We start from the raw sequence: 19,110 nt of genomic DNA on the forward strand, positions 1-19,110 counted from the left end.
GAGAAGCCACGGCCTGCATGAGGTGTATCGAGAAGCCACAGCCTGCAGAGAACAAAGTGTGAAAAAGGATTTTCCATCTGGAGCAAGGGACATCTGGCACCCGGCAGCAGTTCGAATTAGGACCACAGCAGAGCATACTTTGACCAGTCTCATAGTGGTCATTGTGGACGGGTGAGTGCGGTCCCTTAGGGGGCATCCAGATTCCTATATTTATCACTGTTGGAGTGGAGCGCTGACTATTATCTGAAAACTGTTTTGAAGAAGGGATTGGCTATACCCATTTAGAAGCGCAGACACATAAGAACTTTAGAGTCATCTTGTTTTAACGTTTCCCATTGAAGGGAACTGGACTATAGTGACAGTTTATCAGCAGCGCCGTTTTAAACAGACATGGATGTGACACTAGCACAAATCTATGGACTGTACTGTATATGGCGCATAATAATCTGTGCACACTGTGTGGGCAGGCAAAAAGATCTCTCTCTGACCAGATTCAATCAGAGAGGGATATATTGAATGGTAAATCTGGTGGCAGATCTACATTAAGTCTGCTGACTACATACTGCCTGGATATTTTTGCTGCTTGGACTCCCGAGACCTAGAGAAGTGTAAGCAGCTGTAACGTGACTCCCAGAGCTGAAATATCAGAGCCGAAAGGTCCTACTCTTTAAGGTTCCAGTCTGCCCCATGTTACCTCAGCTATGCGCATTGGATAGTATTCTGAATAAAAAGCTTATGAAGAATGTCGATCTGTCTTTCAGGTTAATGTTAGACGTGAAATGAAAAATACTGTACAGTATTATTTCCATAAAGTCAGCAGGACCATTTCAGTCATACTGCTGTGTTAATACCAATATTTAGTTAAAGTCTTTAGTCCGTTTCCCATGACTGAGCATAGGTATGGAGTACATACGGCCTCGGAAAAGCACCTTCTTTTATCTTGCCCCTGTTCAAAATACAGATCCCTTCTCGGGGGAAGAGGAGCAGTGTGAGTACCCATTACGTACCATTAAGCTGTTTATTTGAAAAGGAACACTGAAGCTCCGGCTTCTCTGAAGGCATCAGTCTTTCCACAGTATCAGAAGATATGCCACCATGGGACCTCCCCATGAATGCTCCAGCTTCCTCTTTGCCCTTTGCTATTCCTCCTCTGTAGGTTCTGGGGGCGTATCAGAGGTTGCTCCATTTGTTTCTATCCCTTCTTCACTGTCGCTGCTGACAGAACTTCTAAGAGGCCTCAGGAAACAGGACTTGTGGGGCGAGTGGACATAAAGAGCATCTTGCAGTACTCCTCCGAGGGGGCGAGAGAGAAGCTCTTCATCTGAGGAAGGAAGAGAGTCTTCATCCTCCTGTCCTGAGCGGGAAGAGAGGTGCAGCCCATCAAAGCCTATTGTGTCGGAATAAGGCTTGTGGCCTCCTCGAAGGAGGAGAATCTGTGGAGGTTGAAGAATGAAACCAGTCAGTGTATTTTATGCATGTTAAAGGTGAAAATAAACTTATGAGATAGTGATTTGCATGTGTAGTACATCTAAGAAATAGAACTTTAGCAGCACAGGTATGAGTCTCATTGTTTCCAGTACAGGAAGAGTTTAGAAACTTCACTTATCTATGCAAAAGAGCTTCTCTGAGCTCTCCCACCAAGCTGGTCGCTACAGCGCTGTTTTCTGAAGCACTTATCTTAACCTGTCTCTCACTGTTTCTTGTTTAAGGTTCAAAGGGTCATTAGTTCTGCTCTGTTTCATAGTTTAAAATAGAGAGTGTAGTTTGTATCATTCTCTAATATTTGCAGTTTACAATGTTATTAAAAAAAAAGCTACATAACTGAAAATAAAAATATGAGACTTTTGCTTTGCTACTTATGTTCTATGAATTATCCATACTACACATACAATTCATTATAGCATACGGGTTTTTTTTTTTCACTTCAGAGTCACTTTAATAGAACCAGGTGAGATGAATATGGGATCTACCAATGCTCACATCCTTCTAAAGCATGCTACTTGCCTGGTTGTTGTGTTGATCCTCGGACTTTAAATCCCAGTTCCATGAAAAATGTTTCTGTTGGTTATGAATGAACAAAACAGAAAAGTTAGAGCGTCTTTCAGGTTTATTGCTGTCTGGGGAGTTTTCCTGTTTTTTTTTTTTTTTTTTTATAAAAAAAAAGAGGGCAATTTGAATTAACAGGGACTGGATTAAAATACAAACAGAAAAACGGTACTGTACAAAGTGGTAGAACCTCTGTCAGGTTCTTATTGTCCATCTTCCCTCAGAGACACCCAGGGATCACATTTAACCCTTGGCATGGTCAGGATTGGATACGAGTGGAAATTCTTAATGGGGGAAAAAAAAAACCTGAACGTTTCTACTCTTCCACACTCTTTCCAAAATTTAAGAAAACCTGAGTTGGGAGGAAAAAGTTCAGATATACTTATATACTTGGAGCTTCTTCTAGCCCAGCCAGAGTCAATCAGGTCCCTCAGAGACCACTTGATTCCCTCCAGTGTGCGACTGTTCTTCCCCCAAAATTTCCTGCACAATTTATGTTTTTGTGAACTGTGAATGCGCAGAACACTTGTGGCCACGGGAGCGTGATCAAGGCGGGAGCAGAACAGACCAAATTTCTGGTCGCAGATCTTCTGTGGGAGCCGCAGCACACTGGTGGGGATCGGGAGGTCAACGAGGGGCTTGATAAAACTGTTGGGGCTGGAACTGAGCAGTAATATTTTCGGAAAAAACTAACCAGCAACAAGTATGCAGATTAGGTGTTTTTGCTTGCTGCAAGGCTTATCTTAAACTTAAAGCAGACCCAAACAAAACATTTTTTTTAATTCAAAATATTTAGTTGCACCACTCTGACACATACAAAGATAAATAAACACTCCTTTAAGCCTATGAACATTGCATGCTTTTCACCCTTCTCTTTTCATAACTAGGGTTTTACAGGAGGCAGCCATTACTTCTGAGCTTAGTAGGAGGTTTTAGATCATGGGTGTGTTTGTCATCAGCTACCCTCCCTCACAGGGGCATCGTCTATGTGAAATCTCACACAAGCTGAGATCACCTCCCCTGTGACATCATCAGTAGTAGCCTGTGTTTTGTTTTTGTTTTTTATCTCCTCCACCAGTTTGCCGGAAAAATCCCGGCAATATGAAAGGAAGGGAGGGGTTCCTCCAATAAATGTAAAATATTTTATATTTGTCATCATGCATCTGAAAAAAGGGCTGCTATTTATCATTATAATTTAGAATATAGATTTTATTTCTGAAATCTTGTATTTTTAATTTGGGTCCACTTTAAGCTAACAGGTCAGCATAGCAAGCAAGTGGCATGTACCGTGAGAGGAAAGCAAGGTCAGCCTTCGTATTCCTGGACTATACTGTTGTAATCCAGAAGCAGATTTAAAAAAAAAAAAATTACAGTTCTCAATATTTAATTAGCTTCAATCAACTTACTGACTCCATGGGCAAGCCACAAGTGCCTGTCATGGATTCCTTTTTGGACAAGTGGAAGTGATGACATTGGGTCGATAGTGACTTCCGACAACCCCCAAACTTTGAGGGAGCAGTAGGGGAGCAGTTGCTTATCACAATGCCACACCAATTTTCCCAAAATTCAAACATCAGTAAAGTTGGTCAGAAGTCACTAACAACCCAATGCCCCCTCTCCCTGAAGACACTATGGGAAGCTGAGCTGGAAGTACCAGTATAACATAATCCTTAGCACACAAGCTCTTTATTGGAGCTAGATTTGGAAATGATACATGCAAGCTTTCGGACAATCCCTGTCCTTCCTCAAGCTATGCTTGAGGAAGGACAGGGATTGTCCGAAAGCTTGCATGTATCATTTCCAAATCTAGCTCCAATAAAGAGCTTGTGTGCTGCAGACCCACGCTTTTTTGTTACTTATTCAGTGGAGGTGGGGACCTTCGCTGTCTGCTTGCACCTATCTGCATTTGATTGTTCCAGTGCTGCTTACCCTTTGATTGATATATAACATAATCCTTGTAACTTTGAGGGGAAGCTGTGAATCCTGGGGGGGGGGGGGGGGGGGGGAATGGAGGGGGGCTCTTGGATGGTAAGGACCCATTATAGTGTTAAATGGGTGGGGGTTGGGAGATAAAAATCACATGTACAGGCTTCAAAATTATTTTCATGTGATCACTTCCGCTTGTCCAAAATGAAGCCACGACCAGGCACTTGTGGCTTGCCCATGGATTCAGTTGACTGAGGCCCATTTTACACTTGCATTGCAAGTATGCATGGCGTTACCCTGTTTTCTCGCAGGGTAACGCAACGGCAAACCAAATTGTGCCATATCGCATAGCGCCATTCCCAACTGGCTGGCAACCCACTGCAAAGTCAGCATCGCATTACCGTCAGACTTCCGCAGCGATGCAGTGGAAGTCATTTAAGTAAATGGGTGACTCCTGCACCTGCGGACACCCGGCATATGGTAAACTATGTATGTGTGATCACATAAACTCCCTCCAGGAATGCTGGCGACACTCACCTCCTGTCGCAGCTCTTCTATCTGATCCTTCAGTTCCCGGATGTACTGGGATGAGTCAGAGTCCTTCAGCTTTCCCTGCAGCACCCCCTCTTCTTTCTGCAACACAGGAGGAAGTCAGAGCAGTGCTCAGAGCCCAGAGGAATATATATTATATACAGACCAATTATCTGCAGCTGCTCAATATAATGAAGACCTAAGTGTGCTGAGGCAACGTAACAGAGCACCGTATAAGATTGTCCAATAAAAATAGTACTACCCAAAGCTGAATACTCATCTGACGACGCAGGAAGATGGATCCCAGCGACGTCCCCGAAAGACGAGCGTTCCCCCATCCAATTTACTGCCAGCGGGTACAAACAACGGGTGCAAACAGGAAGTCAAACGATTGCCGTACTTTGCATGGAATCTTCAAGGATTTCAAAGATCCGACACATTGCGAGACTGTGGAAACGATCTCTCGCCATTCAAAAGGAAAACAAAATGTGGCCATCACAATCGCAATCCTGCAGCATTTTGGGAGCGATTGCGTTCCAATGCAAGGTAAATTCAAGGTGTTCAAAGGTGAATGTGTGCGCTGCGATTCTAGTTTGAATAAAGTTTTATCTACCTGCCGGGTCTCTCCATTTCCATGTGTGCCGCCTTCTGATGCCTAGCCCAGCCCCCTACACAGAAGCGATGACATTTTGTGTGAGGGGTGGGGCAACATGCTGGAAGCTAACGCACACAGACCCAGCATGTAGGTAAAACGTTATTCAGATTACTGATGACCAGAAACCTCTGCACTCCTTCCATATGATAAAAAATCAAAATCCATTTATTAAATCATCAATAGAAAAATAGCAAAAGGCATGGTAGCATGCAAGCTGATGCGTTTCTGACTCCACCGTGTCCTTAGTCGTAGTTATTCAGATTACTGATGAATAGTTTGTGACAGATTACAGGCTGATATGTGCAGAGAACCAGTAATGGAATGCGCTATAAAATCGCTCACCTGTATCTCCAGTTCAGCTATTCGCTGACGCATCTCAGCCACGGCCGCCATGCTGTCTGCTTCTCTCAGCCGCACAGCCATCACCTCTTCTTTATTCTAATATGAGACATACAAGACGTCACTTCCCGCCACTCTGTCAAAACTGATGCTGTATGGCGATCGCCCTTTTTAAAGAGAACCTGAAGCAAGAGGCACATGCAGGCTGCCATGCATTGAACTACAGTTCATGGGGCCCGCCAGAAAAACTTTGATGGGGCCCCTAATGTTCACACCCCCTCCCTTGATCTCACAAGGGTCATAAAACAAATGTGGACATTCTGATCTTCATACCCATAACAGGTGTAGCCATAAATACACCTGATCTGAAGTATAGTCCCCTGTATCAGAAAAAGGAATGTTAGAAATTGGGGCCCCCACAGCTCAGGGATCCCCAGCGATCGCAGTGCTGCTCTCCTTTAGTTACGCCCCCAGCTGCCATGTTTCTTTCCTTTTAAACAATACGAGTTGCCTGGAATCCAGCTGATCCTTCTGACATCATTTGTGTCTGAATCACACACCTGAAACAAGCATACAACCAATCTTGTCAGATTTTTGTCAGAATTTTTTTTTAAAGAGTAACTGTCAGGCTGCAAAAGCGAATTTAAACCTCTATTCTCCTGTGTTAAACAGCTTAGAAGGAAGCCAAAAAGGCAATACTGAAGTTAAAAACCTCGCTTACTTTGATTTTTGCTGAACAGCAAGGCTCGTTATTCCCAAGCTCCTAAGGAGGCCGACAGGACGCATAACAGATACTGCAACGCATTCTGGGGCTGCTTCTTCTCCCCACTGCACTACCTTGGTCCTCCCCTTCATTTCCCTATTCTGCCCTAAGGCTGCTTTCACAGTGAGAAGTTACAGGCTCATGTTACAGCAGCTTGTAACTTGCAGCCCAGCTAAAATCAATGTGCTGTTCACAGGGCACATGTTCCGTTAGAGTATACTGCATGAGTCAGCTATTGTTCAAAGCCATATGGCTAATTAATATTCACTGCACAGTAGTGTTGTCCGGATTATGAACCATTAGGATCTTTGATCCTGATCTTTTTTGAGAGTCGAATCATCAGGAAGCAGGGTAAGGGAGGATATTACATCACAATTGGCTTCATACAAGACAAACAAGGAACCTGCCATGAGCTGTCAGGAGCATCATTCTCTGCAAATACTATATAAAAATTCTGTGAAATCCAAACGTGGACAGTGAAATGCATATCTAATGTAAGTACAGCCAATACTTAGCTACTGATATAGGTGTTTTTTTCTCTGAGACCTTATACCTAACAGCTCCTCTTTAAGGCAGAGTATTAGAGGCAAAGGAGCAGCAGGGCAGCCAGGCAACTGCTATTGTTTAAAATGAAATGGACATGTCAGCCTCCATATCTACCTCACTTCAGGTTTCCTTTAAAAGGCAAAGTAAATAAAATAAGTTCCTTCTAGAGCTGCTGTGTACACTGTCCTCTGCAGTATTCCAGCAGTCCGCTTGTCTGCCGTGGTGCATTGTGGGGCAGCGGCCATTCTGTGACCAGAGCCTGAGCTCAACCAGAAGAGGTATATATGGCCTATACACCATTTAACAAAAACATTCCATATTCCTGTCAGCCGTGATGGAAAATTCTTAATAAAAAAAAAATAAAATTAAAAAAAGAAATAAAGTTAAAGAATACCTTAGTCCATATGAAAATTTACTACATTGTGCACATGCTCAGAGCGCTTGATCAAGGATGTGCGTCGCTGGGCAGCGCCTGCGCAGTCTTTACTGACCTTCCTGACCGAAAAGTAGATTCGGGGGGGGGGGGGGGGGCATTACAGCATAACGGAGGGCGACAGAGGAGAACAGGGGGAGCGGTGGGCATGAGCAGAGCCTCTTCTTACACATGCCTGCTCCCCTGTTTGTAAATTTTCATATGGACTAAGGTATCCTTTATTGAATTTAAAAAAAAAAATGTGTAGGTTTTATGGCCACATTTACTCCATTTTATTGCAAGTTTTATTTAGCCTGGCTCCTCTGTTTGGATTTAAGCTTTTCTTGGGCAGCTGGATTTTATGGTTTAAACTAAAAATCCCTTGCGGCATGGCTGACCACTAGAGATACCTTGATGAGAATGTATGCTCAAAAGTGACTTTAGTGCTTCCCAATACTGGTAACCGGATTTATGAGTAGAAACCATTTATTGCTATTCTATTTCGTACAGTCTGACGTACCACCTTGGCTATCCTTTTATCGTTGGAGGTGGTCAAGAATTAAAAGGAACCAGAGGTAAAAGACATATGGCGGCTGCTATATTTATTGCCTTTTAAACAATACCAATTACCTGGTCTGAATTACACAACTGAAACTAGTAAGCGGCTAGTCCAGTCAGGCTTAAGTATGAAACATCTGTTCAGGGTCCATGTCTAAAAGTATTGGAGGCAGAGGATCACCAGAACAGTCAGGCAATATCCTCACCTCAGGTTCCCTTTAAAGCCCTGTACACACACTAGATGGTTCTTGGTTAAGATGGCAGGCCGAGATGTTCTGTATTGAGGATTCAGAGTGCGTACAGCTTCACTGGTGCATCGCTGAGATCTGATGCGCTGGATCGTCCCAGCCGAGCATATTGTTCTCCTTCTTAGGCCTCCTGCTGGAAGCCACTTCGATGCCCCTCCTCCATAGCCACAGATCTGTTGCTAGGCTGCAGACTTGGCAACGCATCAGTGTAGCGATTGGTCCCAAACTGTTGACCAAAGGATCGAGTCTTGATCCCTGTGGCTGGCACTCTATGCACATATGCATTGCACCTTACCTTAGAACTGAGTGTAGGTCATTACAAGTGGGAAAATGAAAGGTGTACTCCGAATCACAGCTGCTGCAGTAAGCTGTGATACGTATGCTTTAATACATACAAAAACACAGCAACCTGAGTTAAACACACAGAGTTAAACCTTGGTGGAGGATAGTGCTAAAATGTAACTTTTTAATCGAATATAGCTAAAAAATTAAAAAAATAAAGTAGGCATTTACAATTATAGTGTTCTACCCAACTAGCATAAAAGAGGAGCCCTATGTGGGATATGTATCAGGGTTTTACTAAACTAGGACTGAAGACTGAACCCTTCCATGCTATTTATAACCCTCAACCAAAGAAAACCTACATGTTTCACCTCCTGAATGGAGGGTTCATCAGGGGTGAAAATAAAGTGCTATACTACAGCCTGAGAGTGCATCACAAACCAGGTAGCATAACTATATAGAAAAGTCTCAGCATAAGAGCAGCATAATGGCTTAAAGGGATACTGTAAGGGGGTCGGGGGAAAATGAGTTGAACTTACCCGGGGCTTCTAACGGTCCCCCGCAGACATCCTGTGTTGGCGCAGCTACTCACCGATGCTCCGGCCCCGCCTCCAGTTCACTTCTGGAATTTCTGACTTTAAAGTCAGAAAACCACTGCGCCTGCACGCCCGTGTCCTCGCTCCCGCTGATGTCACCAGGAGTGTACTGCGCAGGCACAGACCATACTGGGCCTGCGCTGTGCTCTCTTGATGACATCAACAGGATCGAGGACACGGCAACGCAGGCGCAGTGGTTTTAAGACTTTAAAGTCTGAAATTCCAGAAGTGAACCGGAGGCGGGGCCGGAGCATCGGTGAGTAGCTGCGCCAACACAGGATGTCTGCGGGGGACCATTAGAAGCCCCGGGTAAGTTCAACTCATTTTCCCCTGATCCCCCTACAGTACCCCTTTAAGTTGCAGCCCAGATTTCTGATTAAAGGGAACCAGAGAGGAATGCTTTTTTAAAATAGAAAAAGACTTTATACATACCTGGGGCTTCTTCCAGCCCCAGAAGCCTGGATCGCTCCCACGCCGCCATCCTCCGCTTCCTGGATCCGCCGGTACCGGGCCCGTCACTTCCGGCGGACACGGCCAATTGTCTGCATCACAGGGGCTCCCTCCATACCCGTACACATGCGGCTGCGCAGTAGGCAGCCACACGCGTAACTGTATGGAGGGAGCCCCCGGTGATGCGGAGAATTGGCCGCGTCCGCCGGCCGACTGGCGGTAATGACGGGACCCGGTATCGGCGGTTCCAGGCAGTGGAGGACGGCGGCGTGGGAGCGATCCGTGCGTATGGGGCTGGAGGAAGCCCCAGGTATGTATACTTGATCCTCTCTGGCTCCCTTTAAAAAAGTTAAATTTTAGCCCTATCCCATTCGAAAAGTTTGATTAAGTGTGCCTGAATACATACACAGAAATGAATCATTGGAACTGGGTGAATCAAAGTTCTATAGAACAGGGCTTTTCAACCTTTTCACTAATTGTACCGCCTAAAAATTTTTCAAGTACCACCAGTGTGCCTGTGCAGTAGATAGATCCGATCAGGCTTGGCTTTTTCTACCAGAGCGGAGAGTCGCCACTGCGCATGCCTACAAGAAGCTCTTTAGGGGGTCACAGTGCTGGATCCCTTCTACTGAGGAGGAAGGGGGGAGCCTCTTTAGGATCCAGATCTTCAATATAGGCATCGTCCCCACACCACCAGATAGCTGGGCAGTGACTCACAAAATTCAGCTCCCCAGCGCTCGCTCCTTGCTGTGCTGCCTTGTGGAATAGTTCAGACCTCAGATCAGCGGAAACCCGGCCTTGGTGAAGAGACAGCCAGGCAAACGGTGCACAGTGACGGCGCGTGTACGTCAAATACAGGAAGTGGCCGGTGGTGTCTGGTCTCTTCTCCGCTAATCTGAAGTATGACAGGCCAGCACAGCGAGGAGTGAGCCAAAGTTTGTGGAGGCAGGACAGGACAAGCTGCATGTGGGCAACTAAGTGGCAGGCAAACCTGGTGCGTACCACCTAGCCAACAGCAAAGTACCACTGGTGGTACACGTACCACAGGTTGAAAAGCCCTGCTATAGAACAAATGGTATACCAATACTGGCAACACTGTGTACCCTTTAGGCCCCTTTTACACGTGCAGTGTTAATCTGTGCTGCGTTACCATGTTTTACCGCAGGGTATCGCAACGGCAATGCAAGGCAATGGAGCCTAGCACCGGCGGACTTCAGTGGCGAGGGAAGTAAAGTAAATCAATGGGCGGCACAGGAATTTTAACACATGTTGGCGGGAGTGAGCATGCACGGAACGACAGGAATATGAGTGACGTACTTCCTGTCCAGCAGGGAGTACGTCACTGGGCGAGGGGTGGCGCTATTCATAGGACCCTGACTGCGCTCTAAACCGCAGGGTCATATGATTGACGTTTTGTGTGTCATGACATGGGCGGGGCTTTGTACTGCAAACGCACAAGCCAGGTGAAAAACCGGCCTTATAGTCAGCCTCACCTTGCATTCTGTGACTGCACGTCTCCTCTTATCCTCGCTCATCTGGGACTGCAGAGCCTTGTTTTGTACCGCCTCATTATGCAGCCGCTCCCTCAGCTCCTTACACTCTTTCTCCAGTCGGGAGAGCTGCTTCTCATGCATCAGCTCCTGGAGAAAAAGACACAGACCATCGGCCAATGGCATTGCTGCATCTGAGCCACACGTAGACCTTGAGTCACACTAGTTACATCAGTGGGAGAGATTTCATCCACACAGAGTTCAGATAAAACAAACACTATATGAGGAGGCTGCTTATCAATCTGCCTCCTCTGAACCGCGATATCCACATTATAGTCAGACGCAAACTTTAGTATACCATCCGTGTTAGAGGACAGCTGGACATTAGGAACAAAACCAACTGCTTTTAACCCTAAAGTCAACTTTAAGCTGTATGAGTGTAAACACTGCTCTGTTTAACTCTGTGGAACAACAGACTATTGGTTACCCTAGGATGGCTTTCTTCCTTGGCAGTAACATTTTCAGAGAAATCTTACCTCACTTTCATCTGAATCTCTGACTATCAAAATGTTCAATGTTGACTGTTAGTCCTATATACTAGCGTATAAGCTGTCCCACATATAGGTCAACCCTCCCCAACATTTGCCCCCTCAAAAAACCTAATGTGTAACCTACTTATAAGCTGAACCGTTAATGTCTCTAGCCTCCCCCTGTGACTGTGATGCAGAGCATGCATTGGAAGCATGCTCTCATCTATAGTTGGCTCTCCTCATTCCGCGCAGCCATCTTTTGGTCATTGCAGATCTGTACTCACAGCTAGAGTTCTAGGCTGCATGGTCTTCTCTATCCAGGCAGCAAATTTCCCATCTCCATACAGCACTATACTTCCCACTAGAGGTCCAGGCTGCACGGTCTTCTTCCAGGCAGCCGATTTCTCGTCTCCCATACAGCACTATACTCGCCACTAGAGGTCCAGGCTTCACTGTCTTCCCGTTCCATGCAGCCGTCTTCCCGTAATCCCATACAACTCTATATTTGCCGCCAGACTTGAGGTCCAGGCTTCACTGTCTTCTTGTTAGGGGAAATAATCTCCCCATCCAGCTGCTAGCACAGAGCTGCAAAGGAAGATGGGAAGATCACTTCCCAGAATGAGAAGACAATGAAGTCCTGAACCTCTAGTGGCAGGATTAGAGCTGCAAAGACAGGAAGATGGCTGACAGGTAACTATATATACAGGCATGCTTCTAGTGCGTGCACTGTGTATGGGCCTGACTCACATTTAAGCTGATGGGTCATGTTGTCTACTTTCCAGTGATCAAAGACAGCATCAGAGCAGACATCATGACTTACCAGAAAGGAGAGGCTGGGCAGAGCTGCAGATCCAACCACACCATATATGAATTTCAACATGACTTTCAACTGGCTCAATAAGAAAGGGAAAACTTTAACAGGGTAAGAGACCACAACATTACTTTTGGTAAAAAAAAATATCTTTCAGGATAGAGCAGTGAGTATTTGGGTCCACTATAGATTTCCTTTGAGGTCGGATTAAAAGGCGTCAGCATCCAGAAAACACAAAACTAGATTAATAACCGATTTAAAGAGGAACTAAAAAAAAAAAAAAAAAAAAAAAAGCTTTGCACCACTGATCTTTTTATCATAATAAGAAAAACACAACACGCATGTAAAGGTTATGGATGTCAAATCAGTAGTAGCACACCAATATTTCACTGAGTCACTAGGTATTGGGGATAATTGCGGTCATGTGACAAAAATTTCAGAAAAATAATTTAAAGGTTTGTATAGTATAAACACACTTAACGCCTTTTGCGTACAACAGGTAACTTCAGGATAGGACCACAACTACAGAAACTGACCTTAATGTAACACTGTGGCTGGGAGCACACTAGGCAGTGCAGAACATGCACAGTTTGCTTCTTTCCTTAATCGAATACAGTATATTTATATTTAAAATTGCATCAAAACGCATGCAAAAGTGCATTCCTTCGTATCTCCATTGAGATACATTATGTGCGTTTCACATACGTTTTTGAAAGTCATGCAGCAAGTTGTGCGTTTTAAAAAAAATGCACACTGTAAAATGCACAAATACGCATTGTATATGCGGCTCATAGACGTTCATTAGCTGCAAAAAGGCTATCGGGTTTTTTTGGAACATTAGCGTCTCTGTCTAGTGTGTTCCTAGTCTGTGGTTCCCCACATCACTGCAGATATGTTGTTAATTTCTTTTTTCAGGCTCAGTATGTGGCTGAACACCTCGTTTTTTTGACCGGTTGGGATAAGCACATCCGCAGCCTAGCTTATCAAGAGGTAACTGATGACTGATGGCCAGACTTTTAGCTTGAGGACCATTATATTCTGTAAAATAAAAAATTCACACATATACCATGACCAGTTACCACAAGAAGGGCGCAAGTAAGCAAGAACCGAGTCTACATATCTGTATTACACAATAACAACCAGGAATAAGCAAATGCACCTATAATTACACGTAAATGAGTAAGCTCCAGACTTCTTGATGGCACTTCTGAAAAACTGTATGTACAACTGCCACTGACTCTACCTTCCGCTCAGGGGAGTGTGACCCAATCTGAGCTCTGCATGTATGAAATATACTACACAGCAGCCAATACAGAAGACAACCACTGACGGGAAGCGCAAGGTCACCTGACTTTCCAGAATGAGTACCCTCTGGCGAAGCTCACGGGTTTCACTCTGGGCTTGGACTTCTCGTAGTCGGGAAGACATGACCTCATCTTGTAGCTCTCCGGTTGCACTCTTACGTGGAGAGTCTTTCCAAATCCCACCTCCCCGAGAAGACAGGGCCTGCATAGTCAACGGGAACAGCATGGGAAAGATACTGAAATATTTCTTACAACGAAAATCTGAATTAAGGTGGCCACACATCATACAATTTTTAAAATATCTGTTTAATTTAAGAATTGCAATCAATTTTTCTGACCGATTGTAACCTTTCAAAAATCTGACCAATGTCACACGTGAGTTCAATTTTTCCCCAATTATGATAAAAATGATTGTAAACTGACAAAATTGCTAGGGTGTGTGTATTAATAAATTGACAATCTAACACACACCATACAACCTTTAGAAAGGTTGAAGAAAAATATCTGGCATTCCGGATTGATAAAAATCGAAGAAAACAGGAAATCCGATTGGATTTTTCAGTCGAATGAAAAAAAAAAAAAGCTTTCGATTTTTTTCGGGAGATCAGATCGTTTTTATCGAATTGCTGTAAAATTGGATCATTTTATTGTATCGTGTGTGGCCACCTTTAGAGTTAAATATATTCTAAGTAAATAATTATAGAATTCCATTCATATGCAAACTCGACACAAGGTTGAGCAACTGAAACTGTGCATATGGTGAAAAATGAATAATACATCAGGTTAGTTGTAATCTGTATGCAAAAAAAACCAAAAAACAAATCAGAAGTTGTTTTACAGATATAGGGTTTCTAAAAGGCAGGGGAGGAGGACTTTAGCTCCTGAGAATTCCTATTGGTCAGTGAAGACATCTATCATATTAAAGGAATACCTAGGTGAAAATAAACTGATTAGATAAACAAATGTATCTATCCTCTTACACCTAGAAAATACTTTTTGAGATGTGTCACAGATTTTATTTTTTATGTTTAAACCTACTCTTTAACCCCCTTGGCGGTATGAAAAATACCGCCAGGGGGAAGCGCAACAGTTTTTTTTAATTTTTTTTTTTTTTTTATCATGTAGCGAGCCGAGGGCTCGCTACATGATAGCCGCTGCTCAGCGGCATCCCCCCAGCCCCGCCGATCGCCTCCGGCGATAGGCGATCAGGAAATCCCGTTCAAAGAACGGGATTTCCTGGAGGGCTTCCCCCGTCGCCATGGCGACGGGGCGGGATGACGTCACCGACGTCACCGACGTCGGGACGTCATTGGGAGACCCGATCCACCCCTCGGCGCTGCCTGGCACTGATTGGCCAGGCAGCGCTCGGGGTCTGGGGGGGGGGGGGGCCGCGCGCCGCACCGGATAGCGGCGATCGGGCGCGCGGCGGCGGCGATCGGGGTGCTGGCGCAGCTAGCAAAGTGCTAGCTGCGTCCAGCAAAAAAAAAAATTAAGCAAATCGGCCCAGCAGGGCCTGAGCGGCACCCTCCGGCGGCTTACCCCGTGTCACACACGGGGTTACCGCTAAGGAGGTTAAAGTGAACCTGAACTCTTGCACAGGAAAGAAGGAAAACAGAGAAATGCACCGTGTATGTATTTAGAGAGTTTAGCCAGTCTAATTCCCAGTCATCGGACTAATCGCAAGTTGTAACTTGATCTCTGCCCTGTGTCACATGACTGCCTATGGCAGATAAGTAGATAAAGCTCATTTGAAAGCACAGGTTGTAAACAATATGTCTGTTTCCATGAATTAGGAAGTAGAAAGTGCAGATTTATTTTAGGATTTGTATCATCTGTAACAAAGAAATGTTTTGTTTAAAGATTATGCTGCTGCTTATTCTTTTAGAGCAGAGAGGACATTTTGTGTTCAGGTCTGCTTTAAAGCCGAACTGAAATAAAAACAAAGTGTTTCACTTACCTGGGGCTTCTGCCAGCCCCTTGCAGCCTTCCTGTCCTGCGCTGGTCATCCTCAATCCTCCATTCTCCCGCCGCCAGCTACTTTCGGTATCGCCGACGGGGCAACTGCACCTGCACAGCCCCGAGCCACGCGTATTTCAAGACGCTATTGTTGGCAGGAACGTAAAGAAAGCTACGCGTGGCCTGGGGCGCGCAGGCGTAGTTGCTGACAACTTACAAGTGGGCAGTACGGCGATACCGAAAGTAGCTGTTGGCAGGGGAACGGAGGATCGTGGGGGACCGGTGCGGGACATGAAGGCTGCAAGGGGCTGGCAGAAGCCCCAGGTAAGTGAAACACTGTTTTTATTTTTATTTCAGTTCCGCTTTAAATAGACTACACAGACAGGATATAAAAATGTGTCAAAAGTTATAAACTGTACTGTCCATATGTACTGTGATTGGCATTTAAAAGCTTAATTTTCTTACCCCTCCCTGTCGCTGGCTAAAAATGAGGTGCAGTGCCATGATGCTCCTTCCTACAGGGGGAAAGAAGGAGCATCATGGCACTGCACTGCCTTATGGAAGAAATTTAGCCTCCAGCTCACTACGCCTCCTCACTGCATGCAGACGGATATCCGTCCTGCGCCTGATAGGATAGGCTTCTGCCTATCAGATGCCGGCGATCCCCGGCCAATCAGAGGCCGGGGATCGCCGATCTACGTCACGGCGCTGCTGCGTTGCAGCGCCGTGTGATGCAAACAGCGGGGATTTCTTCCCCGCGTGTTTATATTTTGCCGGCGAGCCGCGTTCAGCGGCTCTCCGGCTGTTCACGGAGACACCCTCCGTGAACTGGCATGGAAAGGCCGCTCGATCGAGCGGCCGTTTCCATGCTATACCACTAACAACCCGCCGACGCCTATGGGCGTTAAGCGGTCGTTAAGTGGTTAAAGAAATGCTGAGATTTGAGCAGCAGAGCTGTCATAAGATATCAATGTGTTCAATGCTTCAGCCTTAACCAGTTTGCTGCATTACAAACTGCAGATATAAAGTACAGCTAGTGGGCGTGTGTGAGATTTACACAACACCACCCTTACTAAGGATGAGTCTGTAGCCACTGCCCAACCCAACATGGCCACTCCCAAAACAGGCCCCATCACATGGGCCAATACTATGTGTCTATGGCTCTATATTTGATTTCTGGGCTCAATTGGAATAGAGCTTTTTCACTGATTGTCCTCTAAGTTTTTATTATTCCATTTTCTCTGCTCAAATACACAATGACAGTCTTTGAAGTATGGTAGAGGTAAAATCTATGAACCATTAACCCTTTTTATCTCTTCCCTGCTCTCAAAAGTGATTCTCTGCCTGGAAAGTGTTTTATGGCTGGAATTCCTTATCAGTGAGGGTACACCACACCCGACTGGAGCGAAACTGTTTCTTGCATACCTGATACTTAACTCTTTCTGGCAGAAAAATAAAACTAAAAAAAGAAACATAGCCTAGTTATTTGTATGCTTAGCACTGTACATACACAGGTTCATCTTAGTTTATTTTCACCTGTGTATTCATTTAAAGGCACAATATAGCTATTGAATGTTGGAGGAGGCAGGAGCAAAGTTCTACTTTTACAGTAACAAATGATAATTTGTATATCTGCTCAGCAGCCTATATCCCTGGTTATGATTTTGATGGTGCCCATTTTCTATGAAGGTGACTATAGAGTGGGAGGGTTCCTCACCTGCCAGCGGTCTGTCAGCTCAGTCACTTGTTGTTGGCCTTCGCGCATCACCTGCAGAGCATGGGCTTCCCTCTTGCGCAGAGATTGCACCTCATCCTGAAGAATGGCGACGTTACTCTCATCAGGGAGGGAACTGTTGCGCTGAACAAAGTAGCAAAGAGACACGTTTGTGTACCATTTTGTCCAAGAAAAATATGTCATTAAAAAAAAATCCCACCTCCTAATGCCCAACTTATTTCAGAATGGTGATGATTCGCTAATCTTTATTCTGTGCAGAAAGTGTACATAAAGATTTGTGGGCGTTACACAGAGTGAGTAACAAGCCTTAGGTCTCGTTTCAGCAGCGTATAGTGTGCGACACGCAAGAATGGTAGAAGGGCATAGACAGCCCTTCTACCGCACCCATCATATGTGCTGCGCTGCAATGCAATACGCTGTTGCACTGCAGCATGCATTTTTAAATAAACACAGCGCTGACCCATTCACTGTAGTGAATGGTATCAGCAATGCATAGCAGTACAGATGGCGTGCGATCGTACACATTGCCTTCCAATCGCACAGCCATCTGCGCTAATTGATGTGAACGAGGCCTTACACAAATGGGTGCGATAATTCATTGCCAAGCATGCGTTGCTATACTACGGTGAATCGCGTTGCTTGGATGGGGACATCAGACAGTGCGGTCTATGCACTTCTGATGGCCCCACAGATTCCGGTACATCACATTCCCCAAAATGCGGTGAAATCGTGCTATGTTATTCCAAACAAAGACCTGCACCACCTGCAATTAGTACAGAGTGCCGCTGCAAGGCTGTTAACTAGCCAACCCCGCCATTGCCCCATAACACCAACCCTTCGCTCACTCCACTGGCTACCCATAAAATGGAGAATTCCGTTTAAGATTGGTTTATTGACATTCAAATCATTGCACAATCTGGGCTCTGGATACCTGAAGGACTTGTTGCAGCTGCATCCCCCCACCCTTCTCCCTCACAATCTTAGACCAAAAGGATCTAATAACTTGGTCACCCCCAGAGTCCACCTTAAAACCTTTGGAGACAGAGCCTGCTGTCATGCTGCCGCTACACTTTGGAACTCCCTGTCACACCCAATCAGGACATCTCTATCCCTGGAAGCATTTAAGTCCAAATTTAAAAGCCACCTGTTGGCATTTATGAACACCTGACTATTTCCTCTGTAACACAGTCCAGACTGCAAGCCTGTATTGATCTGAGACATTTCTATGTACTTTGAGTCCTATGGGAGACAAGCGCTTTAAAAATGTTATCGTATTATTGTAAGAGGCTTTATGCTATTTTTGAGCAACACATTAGCTGAAGAAAAAAAAAATTGTACAGGTTGGGTTTATGTGTTGTAGAACTAAAATGGACACATCTGGAAACTGGGAAAATGGACATGTGCAAACAAGGCTATAGGAAAAGCATGAATGGGTCTATTCTGCGTGTCTATTGGTTGTCTGGTGTCTGCTCTGGGAAGTGGTCGAGCTGCAGACCTATTAGGATCAGAGGCTCTTACTCAGGACTTACAAAAATCGGGATCAAAAAGTGGCATTTGCGTAAACGCCGGCTAGCAATCCTAACGACGGCCGTCCATTCATCTGAATGGACAGCGCTAAACATTAGGAGCGCTGCCAATTCCTTCCCTGTTCTTTAGAAAATGCGTAGACCATTATATGGCTAGTTGCCCCAGGTTTACACTATGTTAAATTGTTAGAGGTTAGGTCTCTTCTGGGAGGACCCCTCAACGTGGTGGAAGAGTCTAGTACTGAACAATCTGCACGCAAACTGTTTATTGGAAGCTAACGTCCTCTATTTATTGCATCTGTTTTGAATACAAGTTGTGTAATCTGCCCGTGTGTGGGCTCTGCACATCTATGCAGCTGGTCAATTCCGGTGCAGCCTGCATTTGGGAGCACTGTCAGCTCCCCCT

At 45.1% G+C, this 19,110-nt stretch overlaps 1 protein-coding gene across 6 annotated transcripts in view; it reads right to left on the reverse strand.

Moving 5' to 3' along the window:
- Positions 1-1,004: 1,004 nt before the first annotated feature.
- EVI5L (ecotropic viral integration site 5 like) overlaps positions 1,005-19,110 on the reverse strand; it is a 93,503-nt gene continuing 75,397 nt past the window's right edge. For 5 of the 6 annotated variants that reach the window (XM_068274547.1, XM_068274546.1, XM_068274545.1 and 2 more), the window contains 7 exons: positions 17,161-17,301; positions 13,531-13,689; positions 10,846-10,992; positions 5,501-5,596; positions 4,510-4,605; positions 2,005-2,058; positions 1,005-1,433 (listed from right to left, as the gene is read on the reverse strand). In XM_068274547.1, the coding sequence (XP_068130648.1) occupies positions 1,140-1,433; positions 2,005-2,058; positions 4,510-4,605; positions 5,501-5,596; positions 10,846-10,992; positions 13,531-13,689; positions 17,161-17,301 (987 nt within the window). In that variant the 3' untranslated portion in view covers positions 1,005-1,139. The remainder of the gene's footprint in view (positions 1,434-2,004; positions 2,059-4,509; positions 4,606-5,500; positions 5,597-10,845; positions 10,993-13,530; positions 13,690-17,160; positions 17,302-19,110) is intronic. The other variant, XM_068274543.1, reaches the window with a different exon arrangement.

Source organism: Hyperolius riggenbachi, chromosome 3 (assembly GCF_040937935.1).
Source record: "Hyperolius riggenbachi isolate aHypRig1 chromosome 3, aHypRig1.pri, whole genome shotgun sequence".
Classification (NCBI taxonomy): Eukaryota; Metazoa; Chordata; class Amphibia; order Anura; family Hyperoliidae; genus Hyperolius; species Hyperolius riggenbachi.